General features: G+C 62.4%; 1 protein-coding gene across 1 annotated transcript in view; it reads left to right on the top strand.

Annotated features, from left to right (window-relative positions):
* CEMIP (cell migration inducing hyaluronidase 1) overlaps positions 1-18,502 on the top strand; it is a 51,247-nt gene that overhangs the window by 19,980 nt on the left and 12,765 nt on the right. Inside the window, exons 11-19 of the mRNA XM_047086497.1 lie at positions 1,167-1,342; positions 2,251-2,460; positions 10,595-10,800; positions 11,383-11,452; positions 12,231-12,359; positions 14,484-14,569; positions 15,400-15,531; positions 16,454-16,489; positions 16,571-16,726. Of these exons, the coding sequence (XP_046942453.1) occupies positions 1,167-1,342; positions 2,251-2,460; positions 10,595-10,800; positions 11,383-11,452; positions 12,231-12,359; positions 14,484-14,569; positions 15,400-15,531; positions 16,454-16,489; positions 16,571-16,726 (1,201 nt within the window). The remainder of the gene's footprint in view (positions 1-1,166; positions 1,343-2,250; positions 2,461-10,594; positions 10,801-11,382; positions 11,453-12,230; positions 12,360-14,483; positions 14,570-15,399; positions 15,532-16,453; positions 16,490-16,570; positions 16,727-18,502) is intronic.

Genomic DNA, 18,502 nt, shown 5'->3' with positions numbered 1-18,502 from the left:
TGCTTGTGAAGGTCGCGGGGCCGACCGGCAGGGGACCGGACCAGCCAGGGACGAAGGAGAGGCTTCCAGTCAGCACAGAGCCCGAAACGGGGCTCGACCCCACGAACTGTGAGGTCACGACCCGAGCCGAAGTCGGATCCGTCATAGCCCCAGCCTTTGCGCGCGGGGGTCAGCCGTGTCGTGGGCTGATACGTGTGCCCGTCGCTCGAGCCGGGGCCGCGGGGACGGCGTGTGCCCTGCGGTGCGGGCCGGGAGTCCCCACGAGAGGTTGTGCCCTGTAACCGTGTCCCCGAATGGAGGAGACACCTGCCGGCCGGGTCAGCCGTCCCAGTGACGAGCCACGTTTAGAGGCAGGCCAAGATGTCTTTATTCCACGGAAGAATGTGGGACTGGGTGGGGGCAGATTTGGGTCCGGAAGACAGTTCCAAGGTTCCGGGGTCCTGTCGCCCGGCACCTTCCTGGGGTGCACCTGCCCCACCCCCGGGGGAGCAGGAGGAGGAGGAGGAGGCTGGAGGGGAGTAAGTGAGTCGGATTGGACCAGTGGAGTGGTGCTGGGAGCTGGCACCCTCGCCCAGGGACTCACGGCGGCATGAGGGGACCGACCTTAGCTACAGGGGCATCCGAGTGGTGCAGAAAGGTCTTTTGATAGTATTTTTAAGGATAGGAGGCCTGGATGAGCTTGGAGACAGAACCTAAGGCACCCACACGAGGCAAGAGAAGAAGTTACTGGAATCCAGGCCCCTGAGACTGTGGGAGGGGTGGGGCTGGGGTCGGCATACAGGGGAGAGAGTACGTGTCCTTCCTTCCTTCCTTCCTTCCTTCCTTCCTTCCTTCCTTCCGGGCCGGCTAGGACACACCCACATTCCGGGCTGGGGGTGGAGCCAGAGCGGGGGTTGGTGGGGGGGCTGGTATGACAGCCGCCCTCAGGGGGGCTGGGACACGTGGGTCTCCCCGGGAGCACATGGGGAGCTACAACCGACAGACCCCAGGAGGGACCGATGCCGGGAGACGAATGCCATCCCTGCATGGCCTTCGTTCTTCCATAAAATGGGCCCGGGTTGGGGGACCACGGGGACCTCCGAGCACACGGGGCGCGGCGATACACGAGTGGCAGCCGTGGGGCCCGGAGACCGGCCTCTGATCCCCCGCCCCCCTCTCCGCCCTAGGGAAGCCCCTGTACCTGCACATCGGGGAGGAGATCGACGGTGTGGATATGCGGGCGGAGGTCGGGCTCCTGAGCCGGAACATCGTGGTGATGGGGGAGATGGAGGACGGGTGTTACCCCTACAGCAACCACATCTGCAGCTTCTTTGACTTCGATACCTTTGGGGGCCACATCAAGGTAAGGGTCCTCGCGGCCGGGAGGATTCGCACGATGCCAGCCTGGCCGGGACCCTGGCCGGGCCGGGGAGCAGAAGGCAGGACCGGGGGGGAGAGACCAGAAGCAGGTGCACCTATGCCCCCGTCGGGTTCTGGGGAGGAAGGGGGCAGGGGTTGCGGGAACGTCCTCAGCCGAGAACTGTTTCCAGCTCCCTGCCACGTGGCCCAAACCAGACCTCGGAGGCATTGCCAACAGAGCCCTCCAGGGTGGCCCTACCAGAGCCGCGTTGCGGGTGACGCCTGCCTTGGGGACAATGGTTGGCGAGTCCTGAAGGTCACCTTACTCTAGTGGCAGAGGGCTGAGCCCCACTGTTGACAGGAGGCGTTTCTGGAGCGTGCTTTCGCGGCCGTGCACGGTGTAGCCAGCCCGTGGGGCACCCCGAGCCCTGCACACGCTCCCGGAGTCATGGGCTGGTGGGGACTTGGGCTCAGCGTCCCCTTCCTCTCATCTGGAGACCGTGGGCCAGGCCACAGGCTCCTTCTGCCCCATGGCCCGCTCTACCCCGGATTCCCATCCTCCTGGGGGGGGAGGACTCATGCCAGCCTCCCCTCCCCCCCGGTTATCTCAGGGATCCCCCTTCCTCGCGACCCTCAGGGACCTAGGAGTGGGGGCGGGGATGGAAGCGCTCTCGCCCAGTCCGTCCACGGGTCCCCGCCCCGGGGAAGTTCACTGCCTGGTAACATCCCTGTGTTCGTCGCGGAGCCTCGACCCCCCGGGGGATGAGAAGGGCCATTTGCAGATCGGATCTTTGATTTGCTTCGTGGCCGAGGCAGGGGTTGGCCCGGCCCTTTGCGTGTCCGGGACGTGGCAGCAGCGAGGAGCCGGGGGCGCCTCCCAGACCGTTCCGACCCTCGGCTCCCCTCTTCCAGTTCGCGCTGGGCTTTAAGGCGGCCCACCTGGAGGGCGTAGAGCTGAAGCACATGGGGCAGCAGCTGGTGGGGCAGTACCCCATTCACTTCCACCTGGCGGGCGACGTGGACGGACGGGGAGGCTACGACCCGCCCACCTACGTCCGGGAGCTCTCCATCCACCACACGTTCTCGCGCTGCGTCACCGTGCACGGCTCCAACGGCCTGCTGGTAAGTACCTCCTTCCCGGGGAAGAGGAAGGTCCGTCCCCTCCCCGCTCTCGAGTCCCCTTCCTCCGGGCCGTCGGCGCTGGAGGGACGTCCGGATCTGGTCGTTTCTCCTGGGGCCCCTGGGGATTGAACCGTCCTTGGCTCAGAGTTGAGCCTGGTGCCAGTTGAGAGCAGGTCTCCAGCCAAAAAGGAAAGAGGGAACAGGGCTGTGCCTTTGCCAAAGGGCGCCGGGCTGCAGCGGGGGCGAGTTGGCAGTGGTCGCGGGGAATCCCGGCCCCTCGGTGCTGCGTCAGAGCGGCGGGCCATCCGAGGACCTTTCCGCGGCACGAAGGGTCTGCCAGGGCCGGCAAGGGGGTCATGCCAAGACTCCACGCTGTCACCTCTGCCCCCCACGCTCGTGGCGGCTGCGACAGGCCTTTCCCCTGTGGCACTGGGTGTCCTTCAGCGCGAGCTCCGCCGGGAGGCACGGCTTCGTGAGCACAGTGTGCATCAGGCTTGTCCCGATTCGCACAGCCGATTTTTACTCTAAGTTGTTCTTCTTTAAATGAACTACACTTGGGGGGCGCCCGGGGCGGGGGGGGGCTCGGCTCAGTCAGAATCGGACTCTTCATTTTGTTCAAGTCACGTTCTAACGGTTTGTGGAATCAAGCCCCCAGTCAGGCTCTGTGCTGAGGGTGGAGCCTGCTTGGGATTCTCTCTCCCTCTGCCTCTCTCTCTGTGCTTCTCAAAAAAACAGAAAGAAAGAGAGAGAGAGAGAGAGAGAGAGAAGAAAGAAAGAAAGAAAGAAAGAAAGAAAGAAAGAAAGAAAGAAAAAAGGAAGGAAGGGAGGAAGAGAAGGAAAGGAAGGAAGGAAGAAAGAGAAGGAAGGAAGGAAGGAAGGAAGGAAGGAAGGAAGGAAGGAAGGAAGGAAGGAAAAAAAAGAAAAAAGAAAAGAAAAAGGAAGGGAGGAAGAGAAGGAAGAGAAGGAAGGAAAGGAAGGAAGGAAGAAAGAGAAGGAAGAAAAGAAAGGAAGGAAGGAAGGGAAAAAAAGAAAAAAGAAAAGAAAAAGGAAGGGAGGAAGAGAAGGAAGAGAAGGAAGGAAAGGAAGGAAGGAAGGAAGGAAGGAAGGAAGAGGAAAAAGGAAGGAAGGAAAGGAAGGAAGGAAGAAAGAGAAGGAAGAAAAGAAAGGAAGGAAGGAAGGGAAAAAAAGAAAAAAGAAAAGAAAAAGGAAGGGAGGAAGAGAAGGAAGAGAAGGAAGGAAAGGAAGGAAGGAAGGAAGAAAGGAAAAAGGAAGGAAGGGAGGAAGAGAAGGAAGGAAAGGAAGGAAGGAAGAAAGAGAAGGAAGAAAAGGAAGGAAGGAAGGAAGGAAGGAAGGAAGGAAGGAAGGAAGGAAAAAGAAAAGAAAAAGGAAGGGAGGAAGAGAAGGAAGGAAAGGAAGGAAGAAAGAGAAGGAAGAAAAGAAAGGAAGGAAGGAAGGAAAAAGAAAAGAAAAAGGAAGGGAGGAAGAGAAGGAAGGAAAGGAAGGAAGAAAGAGAAGGAAGAAAAGAAAGAAAAAGAAAGAAAGAAAGAAAAAGAATGAAAGAAAGAATGAATGAATGAAAGAAAGAAAGAGAAAGAAAGAAATAATGAAAGAATGAAAGAAAGAAGAAAGAATGAAAGAAAAAGAAAGAAAGAAAGAAAGAAAGAAAGAAAGAAAGAAAAAAGGGAAAAAGGAAGGAAGGGAGGAAGAGAAGGAAAGGAAGGAAGGAAGAAAGAGAAGGAAGAAAAGGAAGGAAGGAAGGAAGGAAGGAAGGAAGGAAGGAAGGAAAAAAAAGAAAAAAAAAGGAAGGGAGGAAGAGAAGGAAGGAAAGGAAGGAAGGAAGGAAGGAAGAAAGAGAAAGAAAGAGGAAAAAGGAAGGAAGGGAGGAAGAGAAGGAAGGAAAGGAAGGAAGGAAGAAAGAGAAGGAAGAAAAGAAAGAAAGAAAGAAAAAAAGAAAGAAAGAAAGAAAGAAAGAAAGAAAGAAAGAAAGAAAGAGAAAGAAAGAAAGAAAAGATAAAGAACTCAACTTATATCCTCTAGAAATTCTAAGACCTGGACGTTACAAGCTGGCCTTCTGCAAGCTGAATCCAGATTGTGTTTTGTTTGGCTTAAATAGTGTTTAAAGAAACATTGGGATTAGTTTCCATCATTTAAAAATTAAGAGGTTTCACATAGAAATCTGGATTCTTGGCTTCTCTTGAAAAGTGGTCTTGGGGGGCGCCTGCGTGGCTGGGTCGGTTAAGCGTCCGACGTCGGCTCGGGTCGTGGTCTCGCGGTCCGTGGGTTCGAGCCCCGCGTCGGGCTCTGTGCTGATGGCTCAGAGCCTGGAGCCTGCTTCGGATTCTGTGTCTCCCTCCCTCTCTCTCTCTCTCTCTCTGCCCCTCCCCTGCATGCTTTTGTTTCTCTCTCCAAAAATAAAACGTTCAAAAATTTTTAGTTTCAAAAAGCAGTTGCATTTGAAAAGAGAAAAAAAAAAGTGGTCTGGGTAGGCAGGTGGGACCCACACTCCAGCACGGCACAAGGGCCTGGGGCGGGGCCACAGCGAAGCCGGGCCTGCATCCGAGGGCTCCCCTGTGTCCCCCACTCCCTAGCACATTACAGCAAACGCCCCAGGCCGGTGCCACTCGACCCGTGGCCCGTTGGCCCCCAAAGCCCCCCGAGTTTGCAGCCCTGCTCGAAGCCCGACGTGATGGACCTCCGCACCGGGCAGGGGAGGGGTGAGGCCGTCAGCGTGCTGCTGGTGAAGCCGCTGCCAGGCTGCTCGGTGCGCTCCTATGTTCTAGCGGTGCCTGCTGCCTCAAGTGCTCGGGTTTGAAAACCCGCTGAGAAACGGGGCGACGGCATGGGCCACGGGGCCTGGTCTGGAAGCCGCGGGTTCTAGGGCTTGGTCCCCAGGGTATGAGCCGTGGCACCCCGTTCCCTCCTCAGCCGGGTGGGGAAGTCGCAGCAAACACAGGCACGGGTGCCACAGGGGACCCCCCGGCCGGGGCTCCCGTGGAAGCTGACCGGGGGCCGGGGCTGATCCTCCCCGGCGGGAGGGGAGGGGTTGTGCTGAACGTGAACTTTTTTCCGGCTCAAGACAGTAGGATTCACAAGGGGAAACCGTCAGGGAGGCAGCACGAGGCACCCGACAAGCTCGGGCTCTGGGTTTTCATCGGCTCCTGCCTCTTGCGAGTCGTGCGGCCTGGGCCGGTCACCGTACCTCTCCGTGCCTCTGTTTCCTGCTCTGGAGAACGGGGAGGCGGGCAGGACCCGTCCCACGCGGTGGTTGCAAGGAGGGAGCCAAGGGCGCGGGGCGCGGGGCACACACTCGGCCCCGGAGCGGCGTCTGGTCCGTGCCGTCCGCCCGCGCGGTTTGCCGACCGGACCCCACGCGGGCAGTCGGAGACGGTCCCTCGCGGGCGGTGACTGAGCTCAGAAGCTGTGGGAACCGGGACGGCGCAGAATTAGTTAAGAAGGGTAACAGGCCCGAGTGTGAGGCCCTTTGCTTGATTGGAGCGTTTGTTCTGAAGTTTCGTCCTTAAACTCAGCGTAAATTCACCCCTGCTTCCCGTTCCTGGAGACAAAGGTCCTAAGATTCCCAGAGGCCCTGTAACTACTGATCTGGGCTGAGTGGGAGCTGTTCTCAAGCTCGGGGCAGTCACACGCACACGTGTAGCGTGGACATTTCACACGCACACGCGGAGTGTGGACATTTCACATGCACACGCACACGCCATGTAGCGTGGACGTGCGGCTGTGCAGGGCCTGACAAACACCTCTCGTGGTTTCTCAGTTAGAAGATAAGAACGAAGGGGGCACCTGGTGGCTCAGTTAAGCGTCGGACTCCCGGTTTTGGCTCAGGTCGCGATCTCACGGCTCATGAGTTCAGGCTCTGTGCTGACAGCGCGGAGCCTGCTTGGGACTCTCTCTCTCTCTCTCCCTCTCTCCCTCCCTCCCTCTCTGCCCCTCCCCTGCTCGCTATCTCTCTCTCTCTCTCAAAAAATACATACATAAACACAAACAATTTTTTTAAAAAGACAAGAATGAGAGGACGTGGCCGTCTTGGTCACGGTAGGCTTCCGAGAGCCCGGAGCCCGGGTCTCGGCCGAAACAGGCAGTGGTGGGGGACGCAGGGCCAGCAGCGGTGAGGGGGGCGGAGGCCTCGGCAGGCAGCCGCGGGGCGAGCGGCCGAGCAGGGATGCAGGCGGGGAGCTGCCCCCGCGGCAGAGAAGGCTTTCTGGAGCCAGAGCCGCGGACAGCCCCCCGGAGGCAGGAGACCCTGCGGTCCTGCCCCGCGGCCGTCCTTCCGTCTGCCCCCCGGGGACGCCGGCCACCAGACTGGGAGGCAGCACCCGTCAGCTCCCCGGGTGCCATCCGGAGCCACGGACCCGTGTGGCCCTTCCACGGTGAAACCGAATCGCCGTGGCTCAAACCCGGACGAAGCGCAGGCCTCTGACTCCCTGAGCCCTTCCCGTTCCTCCCCCCGAGGGGGGCTGGGGTTTGGGAGCCGCACCGCGTGGTCGTCGGAAGGGGGCCGGACCCTCTCCGTCGGCATTTTACGTTCGCTCGCTTTGTCTCGGCGTGAGCGGTTTACCGTGTGGGCGAGGCCGATGCTCAGGGGAAGGCTGTCCTGCAAGGTGTCCGCACGCGGGGTACCTGGGGGCCTGCGGGGGCTCCCACCGCGTCCTCGTGTGTGTTTCTGAGCTCCGGGGCAGGACACGGGGGACCCCCCACCTTTGCTTCGTGGAAACAATGAATGTCTTCCAGTAGTTTTGAGGAAGGTAGAAAAGACGTCCATATGGATTCTGTTCGCCCCCCCCCCGCCCCCGACTCCCCTGTTTTTGGGGCGAAGAGTGGGGGTGGGGAAGAAAACGTGTCCTTCCCCACTTCGCCACCTCGTCCCCTGCTCGCAATGTGTCGTCGTTGGTGTAAACACCTCCAGGAGCAGCCGGGACACCCCCGGCTTGGGTCTGCTGGCCGTGCCCCGTGCCGCCCCCCCAAGCCCTCCAGCCTTAGGGACACGCCATCCCGTGTCCTTCTGCCGATGGCCGGGGCACCCCTGGACGCCCCTGGCACGAGCCCCCCGCCCTGTGTCCCCACCTCAGCTCTGGGACTCATGGGCGAGCGTGCGTGTCTCCTGGTTTCCCCTCTCCCCGGTTTCTCGAGTTCATAGTCTCGGTGGCTTCTTGAACTTGGCTGCGCCTGAGCCCACGTGAGGAACCCCTGCTTGCTTCCCCCACGAGTTTCCTGGCCGGGGCTTCTGCTGGCGGGTCGGGGACGAGGGAGGGCCACCCCACCCACCGGTCAGCGCAGGAAGCAACCGGAAACGGGCCACGGCCGCTGTCCTTGCCTCCCGCTCCGGGCCTCGGTCCTTTCCTGGCGAGGCGGACGGAGGGCGACGGGGCTCTGCCTCCTTCCCGGCTTCGTGTTCCGACGTGTTCCGAGCTGGGCACAGCAAATCTGTGGCGGAAACTTGTGCCTTCTACTCCCCACCCAGCACCTGCTTCCCCCGTCCCGTGCTGTCGCCTGGACCCCCCACGCCACCCTCACCGCCCTCCCCCTGCCACCCCGATAAGGAGAAAGAAATGCGACACGGGATGAGGGGGGTTTTTTCTGCTTGGGGGGCTGACAGCTGATGAGCACACAGGTTATAGGATCAAGCAGATGGAGAATCGGGTCTCAGTTCTGTCCCTGAAGGGAAAGTGGCTTTGGGCAACTCTCTGCCTCAGTGTCATTGGGTGAGAGGGAATGATGTTGTCATAAGAATTAAGGGAGATACTGTCTGTAAGATATCGGACACCCAAAAAATAGTCCTTGTTCCTCCTTTCGATGGGGACTTTTCTCTCCGTGGCGCACCTCAAGGGGCTTGGAGGGACTTCTCCCTGGGGCACTGGTCAGAATTAGAATGTCCCCGGTCCACCATTCACTTCCTTCAGAGAAGGGCCACGCAAGATGTGATCAGACGGTGGGGCAGGCGGGGGCTTACGATTTTGGAAGAGCCTCGGGTGGGAGGCAGGAGGCCTGGGTCCAAGCGGGGCTCCAGCCCGAGGTTCATGAGCCCCTGGGAGGCGCCCCACCCCCACCCCTTCCCTGGGCATCCTTGCCCTCCTTGCCAAGTTGAGGCCCGGAACTTGCTCCGAGATGCCTCCCAGCTCCTTGCCTCTTCCTCCCGTCCTTGTCTTTCCAGGCTATTTATAACACGCTTTCAGAGCTCACTGGGAGGAGAGGAAGCAGTCCCACTGGATGACTTTGGTGTTTACAAAATGCTCATTGAGGGACCGAATAGGATTCAAGATCACGCCCTTGCCAGTGGCCAGAGTTTAGGGACGGACTCTTGAGGGAACAGAGCTCGCCTGGAACAGGGCGGTTCCTCCCCTTTGGGGTGAATGGACACAATTAGAAAACTGGGGTTCCAGCCCTGACCTTGAGCACGTGGGTCTTGTGACCTTGGGCAAATCACTTGACTTCCCAGAGCCTCACTTTCCCTACCTCTAAAAACACAACAAAGCAAAGAACCGAAAACAATGATCATAGAAATCGTGCGAGGTTTCAGCAAGATTAAAAGGACACAAAGGGTCCCCGTTCCGGATGCTTCCAGAGCGTGGTTGCCTAAAAATGGGAATAGGCAGCTTTGTCAATGACTTGGGAGGGAGTTGGGGTATTTAGCCTCGATTTGTGCATCCCAGTCAGGCCAGTTTTGTCACACACACACACACACACACACACACACACACACACACACCAGTGCAATATTGGCAATGAGCCTGGAGACATTTAAAAAAAATTTTGTTAATGTTTATTTTTGAGAGAGAGAGAGAAAAACAGAGTGTGAGTAGGGGAGGGGCAGAGAGCGAGGGAGGGAGACACAGAATCCAAAGCAGGCTCCAGGCTCCCAGCTGTCAGCACAGAGCCCGATGCGGGGCTCGAACCCACAGACTGAGAGATCGTGACCCGAGCCGAAGTCGGAGGCTCAACCGACCGGGCCGCCCAGGCGCCCCTGTTGTCACCCTGAGGAGGTGCTGTCGGCATCGGGGGCGGAGGCCAGGGTTGCCGCTAAACATCCGACCAAGTACGGGCCGGCCCCTCGAACTGTGCCCAGTACTGCGGGGGGAGCTGTGTCTGGACGGTGTGTCGATGTTCCGGGCCGGGCCTGGCGGTAGGTACTTAACAGGTGTGAGTGGAACGGTCCTAGGGAGGCAGGGGCGTCCTCGTCGGGTGACGCCACTGGCCGGTCAGGCCCCAGGGTGGGGGCGAGGACGGCAGGTGCCGGTTAAGATGAACGAGGTGCTTCCCGCCGTCCTGGGGGTCCCACCGTGGACAGGCTGCCTCGTGAGGTGGTGAGCGTCCCGTCTCTGGGGCATTCGAGGGGGAGCACAGAGCCCGTCTGCCCGAGATGCTTGTGAGCGACTGGCGCTGGGCAGGGAGCTGGGGCTCAGGCCGACCTGAGGATCTCTTGGTTCCGAGACTGATATGTTAGCGGGGCTCAGGCCCAGAAGGGGCCTCCGAGATGACAGAGCTGGAATGGCTCATCTGCGGCGGGCAAGGGGACCAGGGGCCGGGGGCCCTTGTGACAGATGCCCTGGGACCATCTCGGCTCTCTCGGGGCCTGAGAACGGCCTTCCCGCTCCTCCTCCCCGCTGCGCCCCTCACCCCCCGCTGACTCCGGGATTCCAAGATGGGTTGTGACGAGCTGGGGTTTGCACACTTTTCTGGTTCTTGGCCCTCGAGTCTGCAGATGTCGCGGGCTGTGCCTCCTGGGCTGTGAGGCTGGCTCGGGCCCCCGGGTGAGGGCACGGCCCGGCCTGGCTCTCGTGCTGCCTCCCGGGGACGCTCCCCCTACCTTCCTGCTCCCCCTACCTCGCCTGCCGTCCTTGTGGGCCGGGGGCCCGCCGCGTTCTCACCAGGGCGGGCTCACGTGACCTGTCCCTGCCTCCTCCTGGATGCACTTCTGACACCCTGTCCCCTCCCACCCCGCGGAGCCTCGGCCGCAGCACCTCCAGCGGGAAGGGGCTTCAAAGTCGCCGTTCGTCCCTCCCCCTCCCCACGCCTCCCCTGCTCCTAGCGGGACCGGCCGTACGGCTGACGGCGTCTCACATGTGCCTGATGAGCAGCTGGACGCTGGGCGACGTGTCCCCTCCTGTCTTGGCCCCTGCAGGTCAAGGACGTGGTGGGCTATAACTCCCTGGGCCACTGCTTCTTCACGGAGGACGGGCCGGAGGAACGCAACACCTTTGACCACTGTCTGGGCCTCCTGGTCAAGTCTGGGACCCTCCTCCCCTCCGACCGGGACAGCAAGATGTGCAGGATGATCACGGAAGACTCGTACCCGGGCTACGTCCCCAAGCCCCGGCAGGACTGCAAGTGAGTGGCTTCGTCTCCAGGCCACACGCGCCCCCCTCCCGCCCCGCCCCAGGCGGCCTCTGACCTCTGCACCCTGGGGCTTCTGGGAAGCTTGCACCTGCCAGCCCTTCACCACCTGGTGCCTTCAGCCTCGCGGCCAGAGGGCGCAGGGGGTGCAGAGGGCGCGGGGGTCAGCAGGTGCAGAGGGCAGGGCGTGCTGTACCTCCCCAGGTCGCCTCGCGTCCATCAGAGAACCTCCGTTCTCGTCCTCCGGCTTCTGCCGACGTCACACGGCGCTCCCGAGAGGGCGTGTGGCCGTGGGCACCGGCAGACGGGGGTTCCCGTGTGATCCGCCCGCCGGTGCGGGGTCTCCCCCTTAGTAACGGCCCCTCTCCCGGGCACTTGTGACCTCTGATCTGCCTCCGCCCCACGGGGCCATGGCCCCCTGGAAATTCTGAGCACGTGAGGCGCTTAGATGTACTGCACTCGAACGAGAAAACTGAGTCTCATCGCAAATTAAGGATTCCTCGAGTGTCTGACGACGGGCACAGGAGCTGGCCGCCCATCACGTGACCCCACGCGATCTCTGTCCCCCCCCTGCAGCGCAGTGTCCACCTTCTGGATGGCCAACCCCAACAACAACCTCATCAACTGTGCGGCCGCGGGCTCCGAGGTGAGCGCAAGGGGTCCCGGGCCGGGCAGAAGGGAAGGAGGGGGGCTGGGAGGCGGCGGCGGCCGGGGATGAGCCCGGAGCGTGGGTTCGGGGCCCCAGCTCAGGCTCCGCTGGGGCTGAGATATAAAAACCAGACTGGCGGCGGACGGACTTGCTTTTGACGGATGGCTCTGTCGCTGCATCATATTGGCGATCAAAACGCTTTATCGAAATGACTCCTCGTGGAATCCAATGGGCGCAGCCTGGGCGGTGCCTGGCACACCAGCGCTCCAAGCCGAAGTAGTTTAATTCTCGCGTCAGCCCTCCGAGGCCGGCGCCACCACCCTCCATGTGGCGGGTGGGGAAGCCGAGGCAGGGAGCGCTGCCGTGCCAGGGGCGTGCGTGGGATCCAAACACGGCACTCCGTCTACACGGCCATTCCTCCCTGCGGCTCACCGTCCGGGGGACCCCGAGCGGGCCAGGTGCCGTCTCTGGGCCTCGGCTTCCCCAGCTGCCAGATGAGAGGGGCCAAGCACATCACGGGACGTTCCCCACGGGGACTCTGCAATCCAGCCGCTTGGAGCCCACGGCCGATCGAGCGGGACCCTGTGAAGGGTTGGCACAGCCCGGGTGGGCCCCACGAAATGCATCTGCCAGAGTTTGGACCGTCTCCCGGAGATGTGTTTGGGGGCGGGCGGCGGGGGGCCCGTGGGGGGGCTGGCGCCAGCCCGCGGCCCCGACCAGGGGTGTGCTGGGCTGATTTCGGCGGCTCTCCCCGCCCCGTGCCCTCCTCCCACAGGAAACCGGATTCTGGTTCATTTTTCACCACGTTCCAACGGGCCCGTCGGTGGGAACGTACTCGCCAGGTTACTCCGAGCACATCCCGCTGGGAAGGTTCCACAATAACCGAGCACACTCCAACTACCGCGTAAGTCCTTCCAGACCGCGCACCCCCCCGCCTTCCGCCGGTCCCCCTCCCCCGGCCTGCACATCGCCTGCACATCGCCAGGGCCGGACGGCCGCCGGGCTCCGGCCGGGCACCAGCGGGCACCAGCCGCCATCCTGGCGCGGGTCTGGGAGGAAACAAAGCGGCCTTCTTAGCGACAATGTCCCGTGGCCGCTCCTGCCCCACGACGCGGCCCCCGGTCAGAGCCGGGAGGAGAAGCGGGATGCGCCTTCGCGCAGGCTGACGGCAGGGGGGACACCCGAGCGCGGGCCCGCCGCCCCCCTGGTGGCCGGGCGCGGTGCCGGCTGTGACAGGCTGGCCCGGCCTGGGCGCCGGACGCAGTCAGGACGCGCTCCTGAAGGAACAGAGACGTGGCACGGGCCCCTCTCCTCCGTCCCCTTGGCTTTTGCTCTGGTCCTTCCGCACAGAGCCCAGGGGGTGCGGGGGGCGGGGGGGAGACCAGACGCTGCCGAGTTAGGCGCAAGGAAGGGGTGTGGAGGACGCCCACCCGGGACGGCACGGAGACCAGAGCCATGGGACGCGCAGCTAGGGAGCCAGGCTGGGACCGGGGAGCCGCCCTGGGGACACAGGTGGTGCTGGGGGCGCTGGCACGGTGCGTGGACGGAGCCCCGTGTCCGGATCTTCTGTCCAGTCCCTGAGAGTGCAGATGAGGAAACTGAGGCCCCTGGGGGGGGGGGCGGGGAACGGACACGGCAGGGTTTAAAAAAGAAGGTCAACCGGGGGGAAGACTGTGAGAAGAGAAACCTTCTCACACTCGGCTTGTGCTTACACGGGCGGCGGGGCCAGAGAGGGGCCCGCAGGGGTGCGGGGGGGCACGGGCAGAGGGCACACCCCAGGGAGCTGAGAGGGAAGAGTTGCCGGTCATCGGTGTCCCCCTGACAGAGCGGGCGTTTCTGAGGCTGTCGTGGGCCACGCAGGAGCGGCCAGGGGTGCCGTGTGGGCAGCCGAGAGGACACAGCACGTGTGGGCCGTTTGTCAGGACCTCGTCCTCCAGAAGCCGTCCCCTGAGCTGGGCGGTGGGCCTGGAGAGGTCAGAGCAGGGAGGTCTGTGAGGGACAGTGGTTTCCTACAAGGAAGTAGGCAAGGACTCAGGGGCACAGGAGGAGGGGCGGGCCTTGGGGAAGGTGGCAGGGTGAGGTACCCGCCCCCGGTGAGCCCTGACTTTGTGCCCAGCGGGCGAGGGTCCCTGGGCACAGTGCCCCTCCAGTGAACCCTGACTTTGAGCCCAGTGGGCGAGGGTCCCCGGGCACAGTGCCCCCTCCAGTGAGTGCTGACCCTGCACCCAGCGGGCAAGGGTCCCCAGTCCTGGTGCCCCCTGAGTGAGGCCTGACCCCGTAACCAGTGGGCGAGGGCCCCCAGTCTCGGTGCCCCTCCAGTGAGCCCTGACCCTGTGCCCAGTGGGCGAGGGTCCTGGTATGGGGCATCCACCGGGGCCAGCACCGAGCCTCCCGCCATATTCTCTGAAATCAGTGTTCGTAGCCCGGCTTGTAGAGGCCACAGCTGAGGCTTGCAGGGTGAAGGTCACGGCCCATGAGCGAGCAGCGGGGATCCAGCCCCTCGTGTTCTACTCACGCCACCACTGCCTCGCTGTCAGTCCCTCGAAGAATGTTCTAGCCAGAGTGGCCTCAGCTACTCAAGAAGGGAACCTGGGAACCTGCCTTCGGGCCTTCCCGGGAGGCTGAGAGTGCAGTGGGAGGAACCGAGACCCCTGCCCCGGGGGAGGGGTCTCAAGTGCAGTGTTTCCTTTAAATCACCAGACACGTTTCCCGTAGCCCCTGACGTTGGGCCTGGGCTTGTAACCGCCCAAAGCAAGGTGACTTCTGGTCACGGACTTAGCTCCGTGGCCCTGGACAAGACACTTAGCCCCCAGGCCTCTTGGTTCCTTCGTGAACACCTCAGATTCGCCCTGAGCAGAGCAGAAGCATGGGCTCCTCCCCTCCCTCGCTGCAGACCCCTTGCCTCCACTAATGCGTCCTGAGAGCAGAGCCGGCGTTACTGGAACGTTTAAGAGTGTGCGTGGCGTGACGAGGTGCCTGCCACCTGCCGTGGCCGTGGATGCGTCCCTGACCGTCTCCTCCCCCGCAGGCTGGCATGATCATTGACAACGGGGTCAAAACTACGGAGGCCTCTGCCAAGGACAAGCGGCCCTTCCTGTCCATCATCTCTGCCAGGTAGACGACCCGTGGGGACGCACACTCTCCCTGCTGACCTCTTGACCCAGCCCCGTCCTCTCCACTCATTCGTTCGTCCGTCCGTCCGCTCGCTCACTCACTCATCAGTGTCTGTTGAGCACTTTCTACGTCCTGGACCGTGAGCTAGCTGCTGGGGGTCCGATGCTGAAAGCCCGAGCGGGGCAAAGACTGAATTAGGGTTTATGCTACAGCAGCCGAAGGGAAACAGAAATTTCTAGAGGTTCCCGGATCCCTCAGCAAAGCCAGTACCCGCACGGTCAGTAGGACTGGGTTGGGCCGAGGTCTAAAGGGACGTGCGGGTTGTGCCCACAAAGCAATCCAGAACAATCCAGAGCTCAGCCGAAGGCCAGCGGCTGCTCTCCACGGGTGCCATCGACACCTCAAGGGTATTAGAAACACCAGCGCCCTTTAGAGACCGAGGCGTCGGTCTGCGTCGGAAGTGGGTGGCGCTAGGGTCCGTGATAACGTCCGTGATAACGGGTGGCTTTTGCTGGTCCGGACACACTGAGCAGCTGGGCTCCGTAGGTGGCTGGGCAGCTCACTCTCCTTCCAGGGGCCATACCGCACGCCGGGGTGGGTCCCGGCCAGTTCGCGCTGTGCCTTGACCGCCCCCCCCGGGCGGGGTGGGGGCTCCTCGATGCCCACGGACAAGAGCAGTGGCCTGTCTGTAGCCTGCGTGGGGCTGGGGCCCTGGAGGAAGGACTCCTTGCTTCTGTGTGTGCGCGGAGAGAAGCTCTCGGCCCAGAAGGGGGTCGGCTGAGGCGTCCCCCTGACACGGCCACCTGTGCCCTCCCCGTGGCGTGCTCCAGGTACAGCCCTCACCAGGATGCCGACCCGCTGAAGCCCCGGGAGCCGGCCATCATCAAACACTTCACGGCCTACAAGAACCAGGACCACGGGGCCTGGCTGCGCGGCGGGGACGTGTGGCTGGACAGCTGCCGGTGAGGACCGGGCACGGGGTCCTGACACGAGGACGGGGTGGGGGGTGCCTCCCCCGCATGGGGGAGGGGAGAGCGGGGCAGGGAGGAAACAGGCACACGGACATCGGCCTTCTGGTCAGTCCCCAGCCAGGCAGAGGCAGCGACCCCCCCCCACCCCCGAGCCCCCTGAAAACACGTGCCGGGTGCTGGGGGTCATACCTGCCACGGGGTGAGGCGCTCTCGGGCCACGTAGCCAGTCGTCGGAAGGAGGGAAGGAAGTTCCCAGCATGTCCTGGGCACCTGCTGCGTGCAGAATCCTCGTTTGCCTTCCTTCCTCACTGTGCTTCTCAAAGATGCAAATTATCTCCATTTTTAGAGATGGTCACCTGAGGCTGAGCTCAGTGACTTTCCCGGGAGGTCACACAACTAGGAAGCGGTTGGACGGGGGCTTGAAATTTCAACTCCTGGGACGCCAAAGCAGGGCCACAGCACAATTGTGACACTGGGTCCCGCCCTTCCCGGGCCCCTGGGGCCCCGGGGCCGGCGCCTGCCTGCCTTCCCGGGAGACGTGGCGCCAGCTGTCCGTCTGTCCTGCCCGCTGTGGCTGAAATGGGAGTGGGCGTGGCTAAGGGGAGTGCAACCCGCCCGCACGTACCCCGCCGTCACCCGGGGCCGGCCCCGAGAGTGGCGAGGTCCTTCACGTCCCCCTGATCCAACCTCCCACGAGCCCTGGAGTCAGCAGCATGGGGGCAATGCTGGAGGCCACTGTCCACGAGCAGAGGTCGAGCGGGAGGCGAGCTCGCCGCGCAGGGTGGGAGAGCCCGCAGCCCCTTCCCCACACAGTATCCACATGTGACGCCAGGGACAGGGAAGCGTCCCGCCCTCCGCCACGTCCCTGGCCGTGGCGCGAGGGCAGGCTCTGACCGTCCGCTCTCGCCCCCAGGTTCGCTGATAATGGCATCGGCCTGACCCTGGCCAGGTAAGAGCAGCTGTCCTCGTGCCGAGCCCTGTGCGGGAAGCCGGCTGCGGACGGCTCATTCCAGACGCCTCCTCCCCACAGCGGCGGCACCTTCCCGTATGATGATGGCTCCAAGCAGGAGATCAAGAACAGCCTATTCGTCGGCGAGAGTGGCAACGTGGGGACGGAGATGACGGACAACAGGATCTGGGGCCCCGGTGGCCTGGACCACAGCGGGAGGACCCTCCCTATAGGCCAGTAGGTTTGCAGCCACGGAGGCTTCCTCGTCCTGCGTGCCTTAAGCCGAGTGGCAGCCACAGACGGAACGATGCTCGTGGGAGAGCTCCGCCTGTCGACTGTGAACCCCCGTCAGTTACCAGTCAGAGAAGTCACTGAAACAAGGGAGGCTGGCCGGCGGTGGGGTGAGGTCTAGAGCGGCAGAGAGAAATCAAGCGTTCAGTGTCGAATGGCAGGCGGCAGGGGGACCTGGTGGTCCAGATGCACGGGGTGGTTCCGGGGCTACGGCGTCTGGGGTCAGCAGCCGCGGGTTCCTGATAGCACCCTACTCGGAGCATTGCACCCACTTCTGGGGACGGGGGAGAGAGAGATGGGCCAAAGCACGCTTGGAGGACGGTACCCAGGAAGGTGACAGAGCCCAGCGCTGTGTCACACGCAGACTGGGAACTCCGGCCAGGAGTTCAGGGGTCAGACGAGAGGGACCAGCACGGGAGGCGACGTCACACATGGTCGGGGGCTTCCAGACGCTTGCAAGACGGAACTCATTCCCCATGGGCCCCACGGTTAGAAGGAGTTTAGTGCGGGAAGAACTGATGGCCAGGCCTATTCATCAGCAGAACCGTAGGGCTGTCCTGAGGGGTCCCGGGCTCTCTGTTGCAGAAGGTGTTTCAGGCAAAGCGGGGGGAGGCTGGCCAGGCGGCTGGAGGAGGGGGGACCGGGAGAGCTGGCCAGCTCACGGAGCAGAGGGGCTCGGTCAGTTCCCGGGGGAGCCTCAGCTGGGTCGGTGTGAGGACGTCTGTCCCCCGTCTGACGGTGATTCTGCTCAGACGTGAACCCAAACCCGACGGCCAGGCTCTGAGCCGGGCAGACGCGCGGGGGTCTGCTCCCCGAGGGCCGAGAGCCCTCCTGCCCCCAGAGCGTCCCCCCTGCCTTTCTCCGGAGAAATATAATCCCTGCCTCTGTGGGCAGGACACGGCCCGGAGCTCCCACCCCAGTGGACGTGCGCCTTTGCAAAGATTCTGCGGACAGAACCACGGCCTCCTTTGGCGCAAGTGGTCTGGAAGCCCTGGTCTCTGTCTGGTCGCAGCGATAGACCAGCCCCTTCGGGTGGTGTTTATGAGTAACTTTGGATCTGCGTACTTGGGCGTTTGCTGAGAGTTACCAGCCCTCCGGGGCCGGAATGTTCTGATGACTTTCAGGGCTGAGTTTGTTTATGGAGGCCCGACAGTTCTGCCGAACCGGGCAAGTCCCTCACGCGGCGTTTGTGAGCAGGGACCGTGTCCTCCTGGTCACGAGGGATTCGTCCGCAATGGTCCTGGGCTGGGCTTAGATGAAAAGTAAGCATACGCTTTGTATACACAGCCAGTAAGAGTGGCTGGTTCCCAAGAGGCCTTAACTTGAACAGTGCCCGGAGGCACCCCCTGAGAACCAGGATCCAAGGCGCCAGCGCGAATCGACTGCTTTTAAAGATGCGGAAATGCGGGAAGTCCTTGGTGTCCACTGAAGGCATACACCAAGGCTGGTGTGATCCGGGCTTTCCCGGGGGACCTGCGTGTGGGGAGGGGAGCCCCAGGTAGAGGACGGGGGGCTGCGGTGTATCCTCCCAGGGACAGACCCTTCTCGATGCTTCTTTCCCTCTTTCTGCCCTCCCTCCTTCATGCCAGCTGTGGAAGGAGGGGACCTGGCCCGGAGGCACAGATACCAGCAGAACCATGCACATTGGGCTTCCAGAACAAACCAGCCTAGGTTCAGGGTCACCGAGAAGCCCAGCTGGCCCTTGCCAGGCCCCGCGCAGGA

The sequence above is a fragment of the Lynx rufus genome, unplaced genomic scaffold, assembly GCF_022079265.1.
Source record: "Lynx rufus isolate CCGP_SWC_20201006 ecotype Redwood Valley unplaced genomic scaffold, mLynRuf1.p SCAF_21, whole genome shotgun sequence".
NCBI lineage: Eukaryota > Metazoa > Chordata > Mammalia > Carnivora > Felidae > Lynx > Lynx rufus.
Note: the sequence above shows the minus strand (reverse complement) of the source record. Positions and strands in the feature narration are given on the sequence as shown.